At 41.0% G+C, this 22,291-nt stretch overlaps 2 protein-coding genes across 3 annotated transcripts in view; both read right to left on the reverse strand.

Moving 5' to 3' along the window:
* Positions 1 to 22,291, reverse strand: part of LPGAT1 (lysophosphatidylglycerol acyltransferase 1) — a 947,911-nt gene that overhangs the window by 258,094 nt on the left and 667,526 nt on the right. The gene's annotated exons all lie outside the window — the stretch shown is intronic.
* Positions 1 to 22,291, reverse strand: part of KCNH1 (potassium voltage-gated channel subfamily H member 1) — a 334,033-nt gene that overhangs the window by 234,944 nt on the left and 76,798 nt on the right. The window contains exons 7-8 of one of the 2 annotated variants that reach the window (XM_050951794.1): positions 20,533 to 20,555; positions 8,426 to 8,855 (exon numbers count right to left, since the gene is read on the reverse strand). In XM_050951794.1, coding sequence (XP_050807751.1) covers positions 8,426 to 8,855; positions 20,533 to 20,555 — 453 coding nt within the window. The remainder of the gene's footprint in view (positions 1 to 8,425; positions 8,856 to 20,532; positions 20,556 to 22,291) is intronic. The other variant, XM_050951795.1, reaches the window with a different exon arrangement.

The raw sequence follows: 22,291 nt of genomic DNA on the forward strand, positions 1-22,291 counted from the left end.
CATTTTGAGCAATGCTTCAGTATGCACATAGTGACAAGGGCCAGTGAGAGTGTGTGGTGTGAGATTCAGGAGGTTCCATATCCTGGTGTACACTCACACACTTAGCCAACTCCTCAGAAAGAATAGCACATGTGCGCAAGTTAGGAACCATTTCACAGCCTTTTGCAATTCCCTTACACTTACTGGACACCATTCAACATATGAACGGCCACACTGGATCAGACCAAAGGTCCATCTAGCCCAATATCCTGTCTTCTGACAGAAGCCAATGCCAGGTGTGCCAGAGGGAATGAACAGAACAGGTAATCATCAAGTGATCCATCCTGTCGCCTATTCCCAGCTTCTGGCAAACAGAGGTTAGGGACACCATCCCTGCCCATCCTAGGTAATAGCCATTGATGGACCTATCCTCCATGAACTTATCTAGTTCTTTTTTTAACCTTGTTATAGTCTTGGCCTTCACAACATCCTCTGGTAAGGAGTTCCACAGGTTGACTGTATGTCATGTGAAAAAATACTTCCTTTAGTTTATTTTAAACCTGCTGCCTATTAATTTCATTTTGTGACCCCCTAGTTCTTGTGTTATGAGAAGGAGTAAATAACACTTCCTTATTTACTTTCTCTACACCAGTTATCATTTTATAGACATCTATCATATCCCCCCCTTAGTCATCTCTTTTCCAAGCTAAAACTCCCTCCAGTCTTCTTAATCCCACCTCACATGGAAGCTGTTCCATGCTCCTAATCATTTTGGTTGCCCTTTTCTGAATCTGTTCCAATTCCAGTATATCCTTTTGAGATGGGGAGACCAGCTCCAGTATTCAAAATGTGGGTAGACCATGAATTTATAGAGAGGCAATATTATATTTCTGTCTTATTATCTATCGCTTTCCTAATGATTGCCCAACATTTTGTTCGCTTCTTTGACTGCTGAAGCACATTGAGTGGTTGTTTTCAGAGAACTATCCACAATGACTCCAAGATCTCTTTCTTGAGTTGTAAGAGCTAATTTTGACCCCATCATTTTATATGTAGAGGTGGGATTATGTTTTTCAAGGTGCATTACTTTGCATTTATCAATATTGAATTTCATCTGCCATTTTGTTGCCCAGTCACCAGTTTTGTGAGATCCTTTTGTAGCTCTTCGCAATCTGCTTAGGACTTAACTATCTTGAGTATTTTTGTATCATCTACAAATTTTGCCACCTCATTGTTTACCCCTTTTTCCAGATCATTTATGAATATGTTTAATAGTACTAGTACCAACACCACTATTTACCTCTTTCCATTCTGAAAACAAAGGGTAGGAATAAATGGTCAGTTCTTTTAACCAGTTACCAATTCATGAGAGAACCTTCCCTCTTATTCCATGACAGCTTACTTTGCTTAAGAGCCTTTGGAGAGGGATCTTCTCAAAGGCTTTCTAAAAATTTAAGTACACTATATCCAAGGGATCTCCCTTGCCCACATGCTTGTTGACCGCTGTGACATTGCACCCTATATGATTTTATGAAAATATGCTAATAAGTGTGAATATAATGTAACTGGAATATGCTTCATGCAAAAGGTCTCTTGTAAGGTATCATTACAAAGCTTATAATCTACTGAGTGTGTTCATCCTATTTGTATGAATGTATCATTCTTGTATCTGAAACTAGAAATATGAAATATATCTCTGAGGGCCTACTGTAATTATGCAAAGTGTGGGCCATTAATGGTGGTTTGGAACCTTGATGGCGCCCATAAAACAGGATAATTGACCGTAGATGGCTTTGTTTTACTTGTAAGTCTTCCTGTATACATGTGTGCTGGCAAGTGGGTAATGAAGTCTCTCAGTGCCATGTGATCATGTCACCTGAACTGGAATCCATCTTTAACCTGGTGCTTTTCCATTTAGAAGGAGGGGTGGGAACCCAGAGAGGGACAGAGGATTCCCACCATATGTAAAAGATATATAAGTGGGTAGAACACAACAAAGGGGCCTGCAATCATGAGAAATTCCCTAGCTACCACCTGAGCTGGAACAAGAGCCGTACCAGGGGAAAAGATTGTGCCAAGACTAGGAAGGCATCCAGTCTGTGATTGAAGCTTATTGAAACAGCTGAGGGTGAGGGTTTATCTGTATTCAGTTTCCTTACTGTATTAGGTTTAGACTAGTGTGTTTTATTTTATTTTGCTTGGTAATTCACTTTGTTCTGTCTGTTACTACTGGATACCACTTAAATCCCCAACAAATTATGTTCATCTATGGGTCTGACAATTTTGTTCTTCACTGAAGTTTCCACCAGTTTGCCTGGTAGTGAAGTCAGGCTTACTGGCCAGCATTTGCCAGGATCAGCTCTGGAGCCCCTTTTAAAAATTGGCATCACATTAGCTATCCTCCGGTCATTTGGTACAGACACTGATTTAAATGATAGGTTACAAACTGTAGTTAGTAGTTCTGCAATTTCACGTTTGAGTTCCTTCAGAACTCTTGGGTGAATGCCATCTGGTCCTAGGGTCACCAACTTTCCACTCACACAAAACTGAATACCTTGCCCCCCTCTGTCGTTTACTCTCCCCATCCTCGCTCCCGCCCTCATTTTCATTGGATTGGCTCAGAGGGTTGGGGTGTGTGAGGGGGTGAGGGTTCGAGCTGGGGATGTGGGTTCTGGAGCTGGGGCTGAGGGGTTTGGAGTAGAGTGAAGTGACAACTGTTGCAATGCACTAGTGTTCCTGGCTGTATTTCAGAGTGGTTGGAGGGTATCAGGGACCCGGATGAGCTACTGACCTGCTCCCTAACTTCACGGCTAGGCAACCAACTTACTGTCTTGAAACTGGCAGTGACCCCCTGCCCATCATAGGCTGCTGGTTTAGCAGTCTGGCCCCCACCTCAGATCAGCGGCTGCTCAGTGCACAGCATGCCTGCATCTGTGCTTGCCCTTATTCTAGACCCTGCTCCCCTCCAGATTGATTCTGACTTTGAGCTCTGGAGCTGCCTCTAGTTTACAACTCCAGTTTGCCCTCTGGCTCTGGCATTTGGCTTCCGTCCCCCTCCAGTATTGACCCTTAACTTGTTTCCTAGACACTGCCCACCCTAAACCCAGCTCTAACTCATAGATTGAATTCTCACTTCCATCACGAGGCTTGACTGCCAACAGCCCAATTGGCTACAGTTTGAGTAGCCCAATGCAAAGCACAGGAGCCCACCTCATTGCCATAGACCCCACTCAGGCCAGGTTTTTCCTTGGCGAAGCTGCTTGGGGCCATACAGAACTTGCATATGTAGGTGTCCATCCTGCAGGTACAGAATGCAGCCCAAGCAGCTCCATTGGCAACCCTGGCTCTTGTCTCCTGGGAGCCAAATGTCCCACTCCCAGACAAGTTTAGTGGTGACTGTGCTCAGTTCCTAGATTTCCTAAACCAATGCTGGCTCCTCGTCTGACTGTGCCCCCCCAATTGTTTCCCACATACCAGGCCCAAGTAAGGCTCATCATCAGTCTGCTGACTGTGGGGAGGCCTTGGCCAGGCCCTCTACCCTCTTGGAGCAGTCCAACCCCTCCTGGGCTGGTTGGAACAATTGTTTCAGGCTGTGTCAGTTATCTTGGTTACCCCACTGCACCTAAAGTGCCGAAGCTGCACTACAAACACTACAGCAAGTGCACTGATCAGCTGCCCAATATGCTGCTGAATTCTGTCACCAACCATCTTCAGAGTGCTTAGCGGTGGTCAGTGGAGACCTACCTGATCATATGGGACTGGCTTCTCTTCTCTGTTCCCATCTGTTCAGTGTATAAAGACACAGCTAAATACAAGCTTTCCTACTAATAATGTGAATAAAGATTGTAGTTGCCACAGGGACATTATCCCATTGGCAGTCAGAGGGGCGATATCTGCAAGACAAACCTCTATTAAGTCATGTTGTGAGGAGTTTGGATGAAAGCAAGGAATATAGTATTGGACCTTTTGTTTTCTTCACCATCAGTAACTAGCTTGCCTTGGATTATTAGACTTCTCAGGATGTTTTCTAAAGCATTTAGAGAAGATGTGATACACTTTAGACTAGATAGACTTTGCCTTTGCCTTATGAACCCACTCACGCATCACAACATGGAACACTTTACATATAAAAATACCACAGGAGGCCATGTCTACACAATAATAAACCCCAATCAGCATGGCCTTGCAATACCTATGTAGAAGTGCTGAGTTATCTATTTAATATATATAAACCAAGATGCACACAGCACATAATAGGGAATTGAAAATAAAAAGCGGAGTAGAAAACTATCTCCTGATTCTAATTTCAGACATCCTCTTAATTGGTGTCAAGATACGAGATGCAGTGGATTGTTACTGGTCTCCTTAGCAGACATTACATAACAAAAGAACACCACACCCAACTTATATAATTACTGTGCAACATTTTATGCCAGTATCACCTGAGATCACAACACAATGCTCTGGCTAGAACCTGTCAGCAGTACCCAAAGAAAACATTAGCACATGCAAATTGTAAAACTGAAGGAGGAAAAATACAGTATATCTATCCCAAAGCAATAACATTTGTATGATAAGAATTGCCACTCAAGGTCATAAAATCCATCAGAGGCTAGCCATAAGGTGTCCCTCCATGCCAAGAACAATAAAACTATTTCATGCAGCTCTGAAAGATTTGTCATTTGGAAGAGGAGTGGGAAGAACATTACAGGAGGAGCAAATTCTGGGCCTGATCTGCATTCCTTGCATCTCTTCAGCTCACACTGACTTCAACTGGAGTTTTGGCATAAGCAAGGAGTCGGGCCCTTTGTTTCCTTCACCAGATGAAACTATCAGGCCTTGGATGATTAGAGTTTTGAGGATGATTCCAGAAGCATTTAGAGAACATTTAGCCATTGGAACATTATTCTGAGAAGTCAGAGTATACTCGTTTTTCTACGTAGTCATGAGAAGGAAAAATAAGACAGTATTAGGCATATTTGCTTATTCTGAATTTAAGGTACTGTCCTTTGCATTAACACATGATCCAGTAACACACTGAGCACACCCTTAACTCCTTTTAAAGTCATGGGAGCTGAGGGTGCTCACCACCTCAGGGGATGCACTGTAGCCTGCGGGATCTGTCCCAAAGGCCATTTGTCCAGAAAATATTTCCTCCTTTCATTGTCCACAGAATATCCACTAGGTTTTCACTCTTCTGTCTTCTTGGTCTCTACTGTAATTAAAATGTCTCAAAAGTCAAGATAATGTAAAAGACCTCAAGAAATAATTATTTCCATAATTTATCACCTAATTCTCTTCTATCTCTGCAAGTCACACACTTTGATTCAAATCAATTTACACATGAAGCCTGTTGAAGTGTTTGTTTTGGCCATTTTTCCAAAGATTTAAGAAAAGTTTGAATTTATTTTTCATATGGTCTCTTATTAAGAGAGAGCACCAGGTTTCCATTTGCTTGGTCTGTCATACTGATTTCAGGTGACCTAGACATAGTCTTTCCAATCTGTGTCAATCTACTGCTGGAGAACGAGTCTGTGTGATTGGTTCAAGCTTTGCTCCAATTTTTTGTTCACATCTCATGTTACTGAGCATTGTGTAACTAGAAAGTCAGTAGAAATGTAATACAATAAATGCAATACAGATAACACATAAAAAATTCAATTGTGAACCCTTCAGTTATCATTAACTCCCATGAGTTGTCCCATTTACTAAATCAAGCAGTCCCATTGGAGTCAATGTTTACCAACCGGGAGCAAAGGTTCACAATCTGGTATAAAAGGGTAAGTTGGACTTTTTAATTTAAAGTAGGATATAGTTGGGCTTCTCTAAACAGATGGGACCAGCTTCTTAGCTGGTGTAGTTCTATTGACATCAATAGAGTTGTGTTGATCTTCACCAGCTGAGAATTTGGCCCATCACTGTTTTTACCTAAAGCACATCACATGATCTATACAGAGTGCCTTGTACACATTTGGCAAGCTATAAATAACCACAATAACCAAAGAATACTTAGGATGCAATGTTAAGCACCTAAACATTCGGAAAGGCCAGAATCAAGGTTGCCTGTGCATCCTTAATTGTGCCCCCTTGCATGCATATACACACACACACACACACACACACACAATGATACAGTCTAATTACATGATCACCTAATATTTTTTTCCCCTGCAGGAGACCTGCCTCATTCTGCATTCAAGATGGACAGTGATTAAGGAATGTAAGTGTTCAATATTTCTTTTTATCATCATTCAGTGCATAGCAGTAAATAAGACTGGAGCTCACTATCCAAGCCTTGCACTGAATATAGAATTATTTATTCCTTCATTGTCATTTCTAAGGCACCCATTATTGTTATAACCAAGTGACTCAAATATTATCTCCACATACTTTTCTCTTTATTTTACAGATGGAAAAACTGAGACAAGCAACACTTTGGTGAATCAGTGGCAGAATCAGGATTAGAATTCATGACCTTGACTCCCAACTCTGTGCTCATTCCTCCAGATCACACTTCTGGAGGTACTGGGCATCCACAGCTCCCATTGACCCCAGTTGTAGGTATGAGTGATCTGCAGTTCTGCAAATCAGACTCAGGTGCCTCAGTCTGGGTGCCCATAAAATAAGGAACAAATTAGTGTTCACTTGACAACGTTTTGACTGAAGTGACTTGCTCAGCATCACATGGGAGCTCTGCGACACAAACAGGGATAGAACTGAATTCTCCTGTATGGTGTTCGACTGCCTTAGCCATGAGATCATCCTTTTTCCTTCATTTATTTCACAGCTTCCTACTTCTGAAACAAACGAGGCAGGGGACCGACAAACAGCATCGGTCACTACACAGCCCTGCTTCACCCCAAAAGCAGGTCCATCTTGAATGAGGTAAGAGTCCTCTGCAGCAAAAAGGGTTTAATCATTCAATTAAAAACTATATCATGATGCACAAGGGGGTTGAATTAAGGTTGCACTGGCAACTTGGGTGATTGATTTTGCAACTTAAAAACAAAAAACACACAAAAACATTAAGAGCATGTTAAGTAATTTCCTATTATTTGTTTTTACTAAAGGAAAAAAGGTGAGAAATTCTTGTGTGTCAGTTGTTACAAACCCATTCCTTCTCCTTCCCCCCATCAATCATCATCAGGGTTTGAACCCTGAAGTTTCAGTACAGACTTTCGCTACAGGGCTGATTACATTAGCTAACAGCAGAAGGAGACTATTTTAGGAGTGTGGAGTAGGCTACTGCACCATGTACTGGGTCTGAAAGGAGACAGGCCCTACTGTCTCTCTCCTCTGCCCAGGCGCTCCTGCCCCATGTGATGCTACCCGAGGGTAGGGAGAAGGGCCACTGCAGCCACTTGAGGATTTCAAGGTAGGTTGTAAGGGGATTTCAACCCAGCTCTCTCTCACTATCACAGAGAGACTGTCTGCAGCCAGGGTTTGCTGTGCAGTTTGTACTGCTATTGTTTTGGCAGCAGCACTGCTGTCTCTCTTTACAATGTTAGTATTCAAGATACCGGTCTGACATGCTAGCAACATTTTGCTGACAACAGACAGGCAATTTTCAACAGTTTATAACTCAATTAAAGCTGAATGGAATTTTATGTAACAAAGAAAAGGCACTTATCTGGCCCCAAGAGCTCTCTGATGAATTTCAGAGCCCTACTGCAAATACTAGAGATGTTAGAGCTTCTTAAAAAAATAAATAGCAAGATTCTTATGGGAAAGTGTTAGGAAACCTGAACATGTGTGTCGCTACCAGCGCTCTCTATAACACACTATTCTAGGTTCTATTCTGGCAGCTTGACTCTTGATTTGTGTAATATACTAAGGGAAGCATTTCCATCTCTGAATATAAGAGCTGTACAAGTAAATTTAGATACTGTGAAATACAGAGAGCAGTAAATTGAAAGATTTTTTGAATTACGCACTTAGTTCCCAATCATGCGAACATATATACACACACAAGTAATGTTACATTCATGAATAGTCCCATTGATTTCAGTGTGACCCTTCACAGCATACAGTTGTTCAGACAAAGAAATGTTTGCAGGATTAGGGACTTAGTTTCTAAGAATCCTCAAATCAAACAAACATTAATACATTTCATTCTCATTTGATTGGCTACATATGGCCTTTAATGATTATGTTCTAATGGTTTAAATGTAAGCAGAAATTCATCTACATTTTGTTACAGAAAAAGTCATTCTAATATTATGCAACATTAATGCAAGATTTCTCATCCTTGACTTTAAAATACCATACCAGAAAATTTAGAATATATTATGTAATGAGGTTTAAATTTTGTCACAAAACTGAGTTTTAAAAATTGGTTAGAAACCTTTAAGATACTGTGTAGGAAAAATTTTAGAAAAGTTAACATGCACCGGAAGACTTTATAGGCCATTGTGTATGAAAAAAAAATGAAATCTCTGGTACTTACAGCCAATCATCATCATAGCAACCGCAAAGATCTTCTCTCCATCTGTAGTAGGGGCAATGTTCCCAAATCCAACACTGGTGAGGCTAGTCATTGTAAAGTACAACGAGGAGATATAAACAGAATCCTTGCTTGGCCCCCCTTCCCATTTTCCCGAACCCGTTGTGTTAAACCGATAAGGCGTTCCTATGGACTCCCCCAGCTGGTAGAGCCAACTCTCTGTTCGGATTGTGTTTGTATCCTCATTGATAACTTCATAATCTCCAATGCTGTACCAAATGCAAGCCAACCAGTGAGCTGCCAGACCAAACACACACACCAGCAGGACCAAGACAGCTGCTCCATACTCAATGTAATGATCCAACTTCCGAGCCACACGACCCAGCCGAAGAAGTCGGACGACTTTCAGTGAACTGAACAGGCTACTGATTCCCTAAAAGGATAAAGCAGAGCAGGCTGTTAGAATTCATCATTACATTATTGAATGTTTTCTATCAACAGTTTTCATAATCTAGGCATGCAAACTAGCCACTGACACATGTTTATAAAGCAACATTACAGTGAAGCGTATGAAGCTCAGTGGCCTGTGTTTTCAGGGGACCATGCAAACCGTCTCTTCTGTTTTGATTCACTTTCACATGCCTTGGGTTTCTCTTTGAATGTCTCATTTCAGACTGTTTGAAATACTCATAATGCAAGCTAGAGTTGATCAAATATACAGCCATGTCTTAGCTTTGCTACAAGTTCATAGGTTTCATCTATGCATGTGAAGAGGCATCTTATGTGAATAGGGAAGTCTCATTTGCGAGCCCAATTTTGTGATGAGATTGGTTGTGAATATTTAGATGCTGCTTTGAGGCTGGATGAAAGTATGGGCCAATAAATGAATAGAACAGACATTACCTGCAAACAAAGACAAGTTTAGGCTTTTTATTATTGTGCTTATATATCAGATAGATTTGAGACACATCATATGTAGTGGTATGAGCTCAGTGTTTGGAGACAAGAGCTCTAATCCAAGCCCTGCCACTCACTGCGTAGCCTTGGGCAAGTTGCTTCACCTCGCAGGCTTCGGGCTTGTCTATACTACACAGCTTTTAGCGACAAGGCTGTGTCGACACAGCCTTGTTGCTAAAGTCAGCATGTGTAAACGCTCTTTGTTGGTATTTTGTCAGCACTTTTGATGACAAAATACTTCCAGCCCTGTGAGTGGCATTAGCTTTGTTGTCGACAGGAGTGCTCTCCTGCCAAAGCTGCATTCACACTGCCATTTGCGTTGGCAAAACTTGTGTCTTTCGCAGGGGAGCTTTTTTAAGTATCCATGAAAGACAAAAGTTTTGTTGACAATATCACAGTGTAGACAAGCCCCTCGTTCCCCTTTCCGGAAGATGGGAATAATACTTCCCACAGCTACCTCAGATGTGCCACGAAGATTAACTACAAAGGCTAAAAATGTCTAGGGTTTTTGGATTCCTCAATATTAGGATGCCCATCACAATACCTTAAAGGAACCAGATTTTCTGAAAGTGCCAAGAATCCACCCTCTGAAAATCAGGGCCATTCAAAATATCTGAACTTCGGCACCCAAAAATTAAGGCCACACAAATCACTAGGCATTTTGAAAACTTCAGTAAATATTCTTCATGGACACATCTTTGCAGTAGATATGATAAAGCTCCCACTGGGCTTCAAAAATCTCACATCTAAAGCATTACATAATGCTAAGTATCATCATTATCCAGATTTACACCACAAATTTACAGAAAGCAAATTAAAAGAAAACAAAAAACAAACACATTTTGGGTGAGCGCATATATCTGATTTACCAGACACAGGAACTGCCTCTTACTAAAAAGATTTAAGCAAGATCTCCAATCAAGTTTTAAGCTGTTTTAATAAATGTTTCTGGAAATGCATAATTCTGGTCACCAGGTTTTACTGAAAGCTGTTCAGTCATGCTTACATATAATTTGCCTCAATGTTCTAGTTTAGGCTTGTTTAATGTTGCAGAACAATTTAATTTAGCTAATAACATATGATTTACATATTTACATAAGTCTTTGAGGACTGAAGCAATCTATTCTTCTATTTCATGAATTTGTCATGATTATATTTACCCATTTTGAAAAAATGACACTTAGTCACTGCTAGATGCTTTAACAATAAAGTGCTTCTGCTAATTGTGCTCACGAACATGTCCAAAGGGGACAGTGATATTTCTATCAAACAGAATAATTTGTAGAGATTTAGAAAAAAGGGCCTAAAGTGATGTGTTCCCTTCATGTCTACTAGTTCTAACCAGGAATCAAATCACATATTAGCTTTCAAAACCGCACACACACACACACATGCCTTGTTCCCCAGATAGACAGGTAAGCCCACCTTTCCCATTTCTGCCATTCTGAGCTGTACTTCATTGACAGAAGGAGTATGATAGGTTGCTTGAAATTCAAAGGTTTAAGCACAAGAAGGGATGTATGGCCTAATTCCACAATAGAGGACATGGTAGGTAGCCCTGCAGAAATATCAGTAACCCCAATAGAGCAGCAAAACACAATATACACATACATGAAAATCAGGGAAGGGCAAATCTAACCAATTATTTGCAAACCCAGTTCCCTTCTTTGAAGTCTTAAATGGCCATTTGAGTATTCGCATGCAGGTTTTGCCCTCCTTTAGGTATCTGTCCTCTAATGTCAAGACATAGCCCTGTGTTTCCCCCAACACACCTATGCCTGTTTATGTAATAATACGACATGCAAAGACCATCAACGTAACATTAATATGCCATGTTATTATTCAGGGCCTGATTTACAGCTGGGCCTCAGTTTTTGCAGGCACAGCTTTTCATACACAAATATGTTGGGCCTTCAATTCTGTGCCCACAATAAAATGCAGACAACTGGTAGGGTTTAGATCAGAGGTGGGCAAACTACGGCTAGCCGGCCTCAGCCGGCCCATGGGACCGTCCTGCCTGGCCCTTGAGCTCCTGGCCAGGGAGGCTAGCCCCCAGCCCCTCCCCCACAGCCTCAGCTGCAAGAGCCATAGGTGTAGTGTATTAAATTGTTCCCCGTAGGAATGTGCTACTTAAGGTGTACTACTTATGGCTGCCAGTCCTGGTGCTCTGAGTGGCATGTTAAGGGGGTGGGAAGCAGGGAGGGGTGGATAAGGGGTGGGGAGTCCTGGGGGGGGAAGTCAGGGAACAGGGGGCGGTTGGATAGGTGTGGGAGTCCTGACGGGTCTGTCAGAGGACAGGGGTGTGGATAGGGGTCGAGGCATTCAGGGAACAGGGAGCACGGGGTCCAGGAGGGGGCAATCAGGGGACAAGGAGCAGCGGGGGTTGGATGGGTCAGAGATTCTGAGGAGGGCAATCAGGGAGCAGGAAGCAGGGGTGGGCAGATGGAGGCAGGGTCCAGGCTGTTTGGGGAGGCACAGTCTTCCCTACCCGGCCCTCCATACAGTTTCAAAACCCGATGTGGCCCTCAGGTCAAAAAGTTTGCCCACCCCTGGTTTAGATATTAGCTATTTAAGTTGCAAGTACAAACAAATAGAAGCTTAAAACAGACTTATTGCATATGCAATCTAATTCAGGCTAACACTGTTTGTGCAAAATTGAGCCTACAAGTTACAGATCATCACTGAAAAACAGTTCCAAAATGCTAACGTTAGAGCTGTGCTGTGGATGAAACTTCTGTTTCACAAAGGTCTGAGATTTTGAAAGTTGGCTTCATTCCAAATTGGAACTAACACCAAAAAATTTCAACATTGTCTGTGAAGGAAAATGCCTTCCCCAAAAATTTGGGATCAGTAAAAAGTGATCCAAATTCAACTTTATAATATTAAATATAAAGAAATAAAGTAATTTCAAAACAAAAATCAAAACATTTCATTCTAAAATTGTTTGGTCCTTCTCCTCATCATTTCTCTGAAAATGAAACTTCTGTTAAAACACCACAAATTTTCCAAGCAGTACAAACTGAACTGCATTCTCCCATGGAAAATGGTTCCTTCTAGGGCTGTCGATTAATCTCAGTTAACTCACGCAATTAACTAAAAAAAAATTAAATCGCGATTAATTGCACTGTTAAACAACAAAACACCAATTGAAACATATTAAATATTTTGAATGTTTTTCTACATTTTCAAATAGATTGATTTCTATTACAACACAGAATACAAAGTATACAGTCCTCACATTATATTATTTTTATTAAAAATATTTGCACTGTAAAAAAGATAAAAGAAACAGTATTTTTCAATTCACCTTATACAAGTACTGCTGTGCAATTTACAAATGTAGATTTTTTTGGTTACATAGCTGCATTCAAAAACAAAACAATGTAAAACTTTAGAGCCTGCATGTCCACTCGGTCCTATTTCTTGTTCAGCCAATAGCTAAGACAAACAAGTTTGTTTATATTTACAGGAGAAAATGCTGCCAGCTTCTTATTTACAATGTCACCTGAAAGTGAGGCATTCACATGGCACTTTTGTAGCCGGTGTTGCAAGGTATTTACTTGCCAGATATGCTAAACATTTGTATGCCCCTTCATGCTTCGGCCACCATTCCAGAGGACATGCTTCCATGCTGATGACACTTGTTAAAAAAATAATGTGTTAATTAAATTTGTGATGGAACTCCTTGGGGAAGAATTGTATGTCTCCTGCTCTGTTACCCGCATTCTGCCATATATTTCATGTTATAGCAGTCTTGGATGATGACCCAGCACATGTTCATTTTAAGAACACTTTCACTGCAGATTTGACAATCTGCAAAGAAGGTACCAAAGTGAGATTTCTAAAAACAGCTACAGCACTAGACCCAAGGTTTAAGAATCTGAAGTGCCATCCAAAATCTGAGAGGGAAGAGGTGTGGAGCACACTTTCAGAAATCTTAAAAGAGCAACACTCAGATGCAGAAACTATAGAACCTGAACCACCAAACAAAAAAATCAACTTTCTGCTGGTGGCATCTGACTCAAATGATGAAAATGAACATGCATCGGTCTTCCCAGCTTTGGATCGTTATTGAGCAGAACTCATCATCAGCATGGACATGTCCTCTGGAATGGTGGTTGAAGTATGAAGGGACATATGAATCTTTAGAGCATCTGGCACGTAAATATCTTGCGATGCCGGCTACAACAGTGCCATGCAAACGCCTATTCTCACTTTGAGGTGACATTGTAAATAAGAAGCTGGCAGCATTATCTCCTGTAAATGTAGACAAACTTGTTTGTCTTAGCTATTGGCTGAACAAGAAATAGGACCGAGTGGACATGTAGGCTCTAAAGTTTTACATGGTTTTATTTTTGAATGCAGTAATTTTTGAACATAATTCTACATTTGTAAGTTCAACTTTCATGATAAAGAGATTCCACTACAGTACTTGTATTAGGTGAATTGAAAAAATATATTTCTTTTGTTTTTTACAGTGCAAATATTTGGAATAAAAAATAGAAAGTGAGCACTGTACACTTTGCATTCTGTGTTGTAATTGAAATCAATATATTTGAAAATGTAGAAAACATCTAAAAATATTTAAATAAATGACTGTTATTAACAGCATGATTAATCGTGTGATTAGTTGAGATTTTTTTTTAATCATAAGATTAATCATGATTAATTTTTTAATCACTTGACAACCCTAGTTCCTTCATAGTTTTTCTGACCAGCTCTAATTATTGTTTTTGTACTAACACTAGTTTGCTCACATTGAACAAACATGTATATTTAGTTACATGTTTAACATCCTATACAGTAACTGCAAAAGTAGAGTAGTTACGTGTTACTGTAAGAACCTTATTTTTTGCTTCTTCCTGACATTTTTATATAAAATCTGCTGTCTGAGCTTTTTGCATTTAATTTTTTTCTTTTTTTAAATAAAAGAAATTAAAAGAAACCACCCATGAAGATGAACTCTTCATTGCTCTCAATTAGGCTTTGGAGTTGACTGTCATTATGGATTTTCAGGTGTGCAAGTGATTTGAAATTAGTAAAAATTTTATGTTGATGCACTAGAAGAAATAGAACCCAGTTTGCTCTGTCTTAGCTGTGCTGCCTCTGTTGGAAGCAGTAAAGACTTATTTTTGTCACTGAAGTCAACAGGTAAGATTTGAATGCACATAAATAATGCATCTCTTGACTATGAATGTGCCATTTTTAGATTTTCTACTCTGGAAAGTGGCAAACACTTTACAGTTATTGTCTATTTTAATGCTGCTCTTATCGACACAGAAACAACCTATTTCATCATACAGCAGACAGCAACAGGTTAGCTTCAAGAGGTCACACAAGAGAAATGCCTGAACTCAATATACTCCCACTTGATGCTTCTAATTCTCTCAGGATTACTACTCATATACACACTTGAGGGACAGGTTAAGAAACACACATTGAGCAGCATCCTCTAAAAAGGAAAGGGACCAGATTCAGTTCATAAGAGCTGGAAATGGTGCTGCACATCACCACCAAACATTACCAATTTCTGTACTGCAAGGGAGCCCTTTAGGGAACACCTATAAGGAAGATACAAGTGTAGTACAAGATTCTAAATACCAGCAGTCCCCTGTGAAACAGTGACTGGACATAATTCTGTGAAGTGTTGCTCCACACTGTTAAGCAGTTATGTAAAAACTGCACCTCATGCATCAGATCTGTTTCTTGGGTGCTTTCAGAGGCTAGGAACAGACCTGAGTAACCAAGATGGGGGGAGTAAAAGTAAGGATTTTTTCCTCTGTTTTAGTCTTGTTTGCCATGCAGAGCCAACACAACAAAGGAAGCAAGCCAGATTCCATTCCTTCTAGTGCATCATCAGTAGAACTGTTTACCCAGCTCTAGTGAGATTCAGCCATGCAAACACACTGAGGGTGATAAAGGTGCACAGTTCTTCTTCACAGCAGAATATGGCCAGCAGAATCTATTTTTGTTATTGGTGATTCCATGAGAAAGAAAGTCCAGCTTTAGTCTCCTCTGACATAAGAGGGAATGTATAGCATTGACATACAGAGGAAACAAGTCTTTGCATTGTCTCTCAAAGTCTCCTGATAAGACCTCCTGCATGTACAAACAACATGGGAGCCCTGTGATGTCACTTTTACAAAGTCATTTTTCAGCTTAGAACTGCACTTGAGGACAACTGTACTTTTTGTGTAGCACAAAGACAAGCAAGCCTGGTGCTGAAGAGAAGTATATTCATGACTCGTGCTTTTCAGGCCAAGAAGAGTTAGCGAAAAGATTATTCTTGAAATGCTTCCAAATAACATGTTGGTAGTCATATGCAGCATATTAAAGCTACTCATTAGGTACTCTACACATGAGCACCTGATTTTCCAATTGTGCATCACTGCTTTGTATCATGCATGTTTTGGTCTCATTTTCCTCCCCCTTTTCAGTTGTGCCATATACTGGTTGAGAGTTCCTCACATCATACACTCACAGCTCGTGAAAACACAGATTAATCTTGGATTGATGCACGGGACTGGGAGTCAGGAGATCTGCGTTCTAGCTCTGGCTTTGCATCAGACTGCTTGCAAGACCTTGGGTGAGCCATGCAAGGTCTTGTGTTTGATTTCTCCCATCTGTAAAATAGGGAGAACAAGTCATCCCTAGCTCACATGGGTAAAGGGAGGGTTAATTCAGTTTGCAAAGCCTTTATTATTAATTAATTATTGCTGTTCATTTGTTTGAGAGAGGCATATTTTGTCATCCATAGTTAAGCTTACACAGGTCTGAAATCAGTGAAGGACAGGCCTCTAGCTGAAGAAAGTATAATTTTATGTAAATAATTTAAAATCACATTTTTATACACCACAATTCAAAAGTGAACACACTTTATAATTCCCTCAGGGCATAATGGAGGATGAGTAATTTTAGAGAAGCATGGAAATAGTTTTCTATTTATATCTCCTGGTGCCTACATTAAGAATAGCAGGTACAGGTTACATTTACACAGTCACATTCTACTCTTCAGGACATTGTGTATAGCCTTCTTCATGAATAAAATGCAGGAATGTGTTTCACTCTTATTATAAACATTGTGGTTGGGAACCAAGTGTTAACCAGAGGTAGAGGGCAGAACTTTTTAAAAGAGGGCTTATTGTTAGCCTAACACTGGCTCCCCTTGATTTCAACTGGCCAAAGCATCACTTCTGAAAATCCTGCCTGTCATGTTTGAGGGCTAAGGGGAGGTTTATGGCAATGATGAGGTTTAATATAAGTGGAGTGAGATGTGGAGGCCAAAGAGTAAATCATTATAAGAACTGGAATAAAGCCAGACAAAAAAGTGAATGAGTTATTTGTGCAAAATTGCAGACAGATGGTCAAATTCACCACTGGCATAAGTGGGGCAATATTCATTGAAACCAATCTTGCCTCATTTCTTTTAATGTGATTTTAGATTCAATTTCACATTGCTGTAGCTATCTGAAGTGTCATGATAACCCTGACTGCAAACAATACCACGATTAGAACGGTTCACTTTGTCATTTTCAACTTTCTGATTTTCGGTTAATTAAGTTACTGAACATGATCTTTCCTACAGATTATGTTTTGCAGCCAAGTTATGAGAAAACATTATACTCACAAGCTGTAATTAAAATCTAAGCTTTCTGGTACTGCTGGGGCTTTTAGTAAGGGAACAGCTGGCGATCTAAGATCCATAAAGCTTGTTTTGGTCAGAGCTCTGAGATTCCAGTTTTCCAGCATCCAGCCAGAACATAGTTACCAACCATACCCATAATACAGAGGTGGAAAAGAGAGATCAAGAAAAAAAAAACAGCAAATATATGGAAAGTAAATGTAGAGGTGGGTTTAAAACTGATAAAAGGCTAACATGTCCAGGAAAAGATACACATTGTTTTACACTGATTGTAAAGAGAAACAAAGATAAGGAAATTTGTCAGCAAACTAATATTTCATTAAGCATCGTAATTTGGGGATGAGTGTCAAATTAAGAAGTCACCCTCAAATTAATGGATCCATTTACCTTTGTTTCAGTGATACTGTTATGAAGCAAGTCAATTCCAGAAGCTTTTTCCCTATTTTGAAAAAAAAATACAAATGTTCAATCCACATCTGGGGTCAGAACTACTTTTGGCATCTAGTACCAGTCCATCTTAAATTCTAATCTGATACCTGTTATGAAAATGATTATAAAGCAACCAACCATTTAGCTACTCAGATAAATACTCTTTGCCATCTCATCTGATTTGCTGCCTCAGATCAATAAAGATACCCTGTTTTCTTCAGTTTAGAGTAACTGAATCCAGTCTTCTAGAAGATGTTTCCCTTTCTAAGCACTTTAGGTATCATTCTAACACCAGTTTTCTGAAGTAATGCAAAATGTAATAAGCTCAGTTAGCTCTTCTCTTCTGACAATGGCTATCATCGTATATTCTCACTGAAGATTTAATTTATATAGATAGAATAGCAGCCCATATAAACTACTCATTCTTCTGCAGTGTGATAAATCACGTGTTATGCTTTGCCAAGATCTGAGAAAGTAGCCTTGGCACCCAATGTATAAATTATACCTCTACTTATCTGTGACTTGGCGATAAATCCTATCCAGGCCAGCACTACAAGGGAAAATAGAGGATGCTGGCAGATGGACACTCTGCTGCAGTTATCTTGCCAGCCAGGAGTCCAGAGAGCAGGTCCGAGGGACATAGGGTAGGGTTTTCTTTGCTGCAGCTCTAATAAGGAACAGTGTGTTGCTGACTGCAGCTGAATAAGTCCTCTTGCCATCCAACTGCATCCACATGGAGATGTGGTGCACACACTGGTGTATTCACTAGTATTCTCTCCTGTCGCTCACAGAAAAGATCCTTTTCTATTTATTGTGGGGGTGGGGAGGAGGAGAGGATTCCTCTATGTTCTTCTTCCCATTCAACAGAAGGCAAAATCTAGCCCAGTGACTGAATAGTGTAATAGCTTCTATGTCCAAGTTCTTTCTTTATCTGGCATTTGTTTACTTAATACTGGATTCATTGATTTCAGTGAGAGCAGGAGCAGGCCCCAAATGAAAATAAAAAGTAAAGCCTCAGCTTTAACAAATTTGCTGCTTCTGCCCTTTAAGCACTGACACAACAATTACTCCTGCAGGAAATCAGCTAGTGGCATTAAGACAATATACAAATTCCCTTGAGAAGTTGTTTTGTCATTGAAATCAATGTAGTCATGAAGCAGAACATTTTCAGTTAATCAGAATCACAAGTAAGGTCATCAGAGCAATAAGAAAAAGGTCCATGGACCAACTTCTCCTCTCAGTTACCCTGGATCCACAGTCGTATAACTCCAATTATTTCGGTGGAGCTTATCCAGGTTGACAATGGTGTATCAGAGCAGAGATTGGCTCTAAAAACTTAGAGTTTTCCCCAATAATTGCTCTTCTACTGCAATCATTTGTTACATGCCACCTCCTGCAAAAAAACACCCAAATCTGGCTCAATAACTAAAATTATTGCAGTTAAATCAGAATAGCCAAAAAATAAACTTGCAACAAAAATAATCAAATTAGCTCAGTGAGAGGGTCCTTGTCATGACACTACAGCCAGCCTGACCTCATTCTTAAATTCAGATTCTAGCTAGAACTCCAGCTGACAAGGTTCTTTCAAACTCTGCTAAACACAATTTTCTAAACATTAAAGCTGCAGTAACCACAATCTGTAACGTCTCATAGCTGTGTCAATGGTAGTTCTGAGGGCATACTGATTGTTATATTAGATTCAGTGATTACGGGAGCTGTACTTGAGAAGGGGAGGGATGAGTATATGCTAGTATCATGATTTTTTCACGTTCTACACTATTTGTGTTTGTGAGGAGTCTATGATTCCATTTACTGAGAGGCTTTATGCTCAGAACTTTAGAAATGGGTAACTCCTGTGATTTCCCTATTCACATAAGCCTTCTTTGCTTACCTGTAAATTAAAGTGATGAATTTACAGAATGGCTACGACACACCTAATTCAAATTAGAGTTGGTCAATTATATGGCCAGATTGCTGCACAGCTTACAGTTGATTAGTTACTCCAGGCTGCCAATAGCTTGTAGAGATTAACTGAACGGCAATCAAATTATAGGACCTATTCTTGAATCCCCTAGTCAGTGAGCTCTGAGTAAAAGCCTTAAGATTTAAGCTGATATCACGTAAAAGTGAAAAGATGGTAAATATGAAGCACGAGCTAAACAATTTGTGAAGAACATTAACTTCCCTCTAATGTCAAGTATCAGAGGGGTAGCCATGTTAGTCTGGATCAGTAAAAGCAGCAAAGAATCCTGTGGCACTTTATAGACCAACAGACGTTTTGGAGCATGAGCTTTCGTGGGTGAATACCCACTTCGTTGGATGCATGTAGTGGAAATTTCCAGGGGCAGGTATATATATATGCAGGCAGGCTAGAGATAATGAGGTTAGTTCAGTCAGAGAGGATGAGGCCCTGTTCTAGCCGTTGAGGTGTGAAAACCAAGGGAGGGGAAACTGGTTTTGTAGTTGGCAAGCCATTCACAGTCTTTGTTTAATCCTGAGCTGATGGTGTCAAATTTGCAGATGAACTGAAGCTCAGCAGTTTCTCTTTGAAGTCTGGTCCTGAAGTTTTTTTGCTGCAGGATGGCCCCTTAAGGTCTGCTATAGTGTGGCCAGGGAGGTTGAAGTGTTCTCCTACAGGTTTTTGTATATTGCCATTCCTGCAGCAAAAAAACTTCAGGACCAGACTTCAAAGAGAAACTGCTGAGCTTCAGCTCATGAGCTTTCACCCAAGAAATCTCATGCTCCAAAATGTCTGTTAGTCTATAAGGTGCCACAGGATTCTTTGCTGCTTTTGCTGAGCTTCAGTTCATCTGCAAATTTGACACCATCAGCTCAGGCTTAAACAAAGACTGTGAATGGCTTGCCAACTACAAAACCAGTTTCCCCTCCCTTGGTTTTCACACCTCAACTGCTAGGACAGGGCCTCATCCTCCCTGATTAAACTAACCTCATTATCTCTAGCTTGCTTGCATATATATACTTGCCCCAGGAAATTTCCACTACATGCATCCGACGAAGCGAGTATTCACCCACGAAAGCTCATGCTCCAAAATGTCTGTTAATCTATAAAGTGCCACAGGACTCTTTGCTGCTTTCCCTCTAGTGTTCCCTGATGGAAATTCCACTAGACTCCATTAGAATCATTCAGCTTGTCTTGGGTTATTTCTGATGGTCCCTCTTGGGTTATGCTGGAGGCTGATGAGACCAGCAGACCTGTTGTTCAGCTGGAACATGGGCTTGGAAGGGGTAAATCAGATGTAAGGGAGCTTGGACCCAGATTCCAATAAAGTATCTTAAAGTCAAAAAGAAATCAGACTGGTAAAAAGCATAAATATTCTAGGGGAGTGGGAAAAAAATGTCCCCACTTTTTGCATTTCAGAGGGCCTCAATAGAGATTGTCACAAAAGCACAGGTCTAACTGGACCCTGTCTATTGTGCAGATTTTGAATGTGCAATATTGGATAAAGAGTGGAATCCACCCCTCTGCAAACACTGCTATATACTTAGTATTCATGAAAGTGGACACTCTATAAAAGAAAAAAAAAGAGTGGCATTACATTTGAAAGAGGGGTGTCAAAATGATTGAATGAAATGGGGAGGGGGACCAATGGAGTTTTGAGAGACAGGGTACGGAGGGAAAGGTTTAAGAGCACAGCAAAATGGGAGAATCTTATATCATACTGAATCAGACATTTCTCAAAAAGCTTAGAGTTCTAAATGTTTCATTGTATCTCCACTTAATTCCAGCCATTTTTAGTGCAGCCAGTATCCACTTCCCAATATAAATGTCCCAGAACCGAATTGCTGTTTTCTTTATGCCTGGACTATGCCATGTATTACCTGCCTCTTGTGTAAAAACACTACACAGAAGTTGGATTAAGAATTGTTTTTCTTTTGCTTAGTTTAGCCACGCACTTAGGCCTTGTCTGCACTCGCAGCGACCCGTAGGGTACATGTAGCTACACGCTATGGTGAAAAGGAATCTGCACCCAGGCTGTCACCTGTGGCAGCAAAAGACTATGGCAGCAGGGAGCTGCTGGTGCCTTTCTCTGCTGCCTCCCCCACTGCAGGGAACAGAGAGCATGGTGTTACAAGGACCTTCCAAAGCCTGGGATTGAACCAGGGACCTTTAGATCGTCAGTCTAATGCTCACCCAACTGAACCCGCTCCGAAGGGATTAAAACTGCCCTGGGAGAAGGCTGCCCTGAGGAGACAGTAGTAAGAGCAGCCCTGAAGAAGGCTGTGGCTGGGAAAAGGAGTGAAAGCACCTGAGTAGCTGACCACAGGTGTGGCCAGCTCAGTTAGGGCTCAGCTGGCCCTGATAAGAGGATGGTGGGCCACACAAGCTGTCTGGGAGCAAGGTACCTGAGGTAGAGCAGCCCTAAGGAAGGGCAAAGGAGCTCCAGCCTGGTAAAACCCCAGGCTGCAGGCCATGGTGAAGGCCTGCAAAGGTACTGGGGGTGCAGAGGTGCAGTCCGGGGTTAGGCAGAGGCAGCTGGTCCTAACCCCTTGCCAATGATGGGTGGCCATTACAGACTGCAGTCTGCCCCAGTGAGCAGGGACTAGATGATGACTGTTAGTAGCCCTGAGGCAAGGGGGGTTTTAAGGGTTGGGGGTTCCCTTTGGAGGGGAAACCCAGAGTAAGGGGGTACTATTGGGGGTAAAACCCTGAGGAAAGGGGCACAGGGGTCTGGGAGGGACATGGGGCCTAATGCAGGCAAGACATCGGCCAGAAGGAGGCACTCTTGGGAGCTGGAGTTGAACTAATTCCCAAGATGACCAGCAGGAGGCACCGCGCCAGTGAGTATTGTCTCACAACAGGTGTATAGCCTAAGGTTCTG

This window comes from Gopherus flavomarginatus, chromosome 4 (assembly GCF_025201925.1).
Source record: "Gopherus flavomarginatus isolate rGopFla2 chromosome 4, rGopFla2.mat.asm, whole genome shotgun sequence".
NCBI lineage: Eukaryota > Metazoa > Chordata > Testudines > Testudinidae > Gopherus > Gopherus flavomarginatus.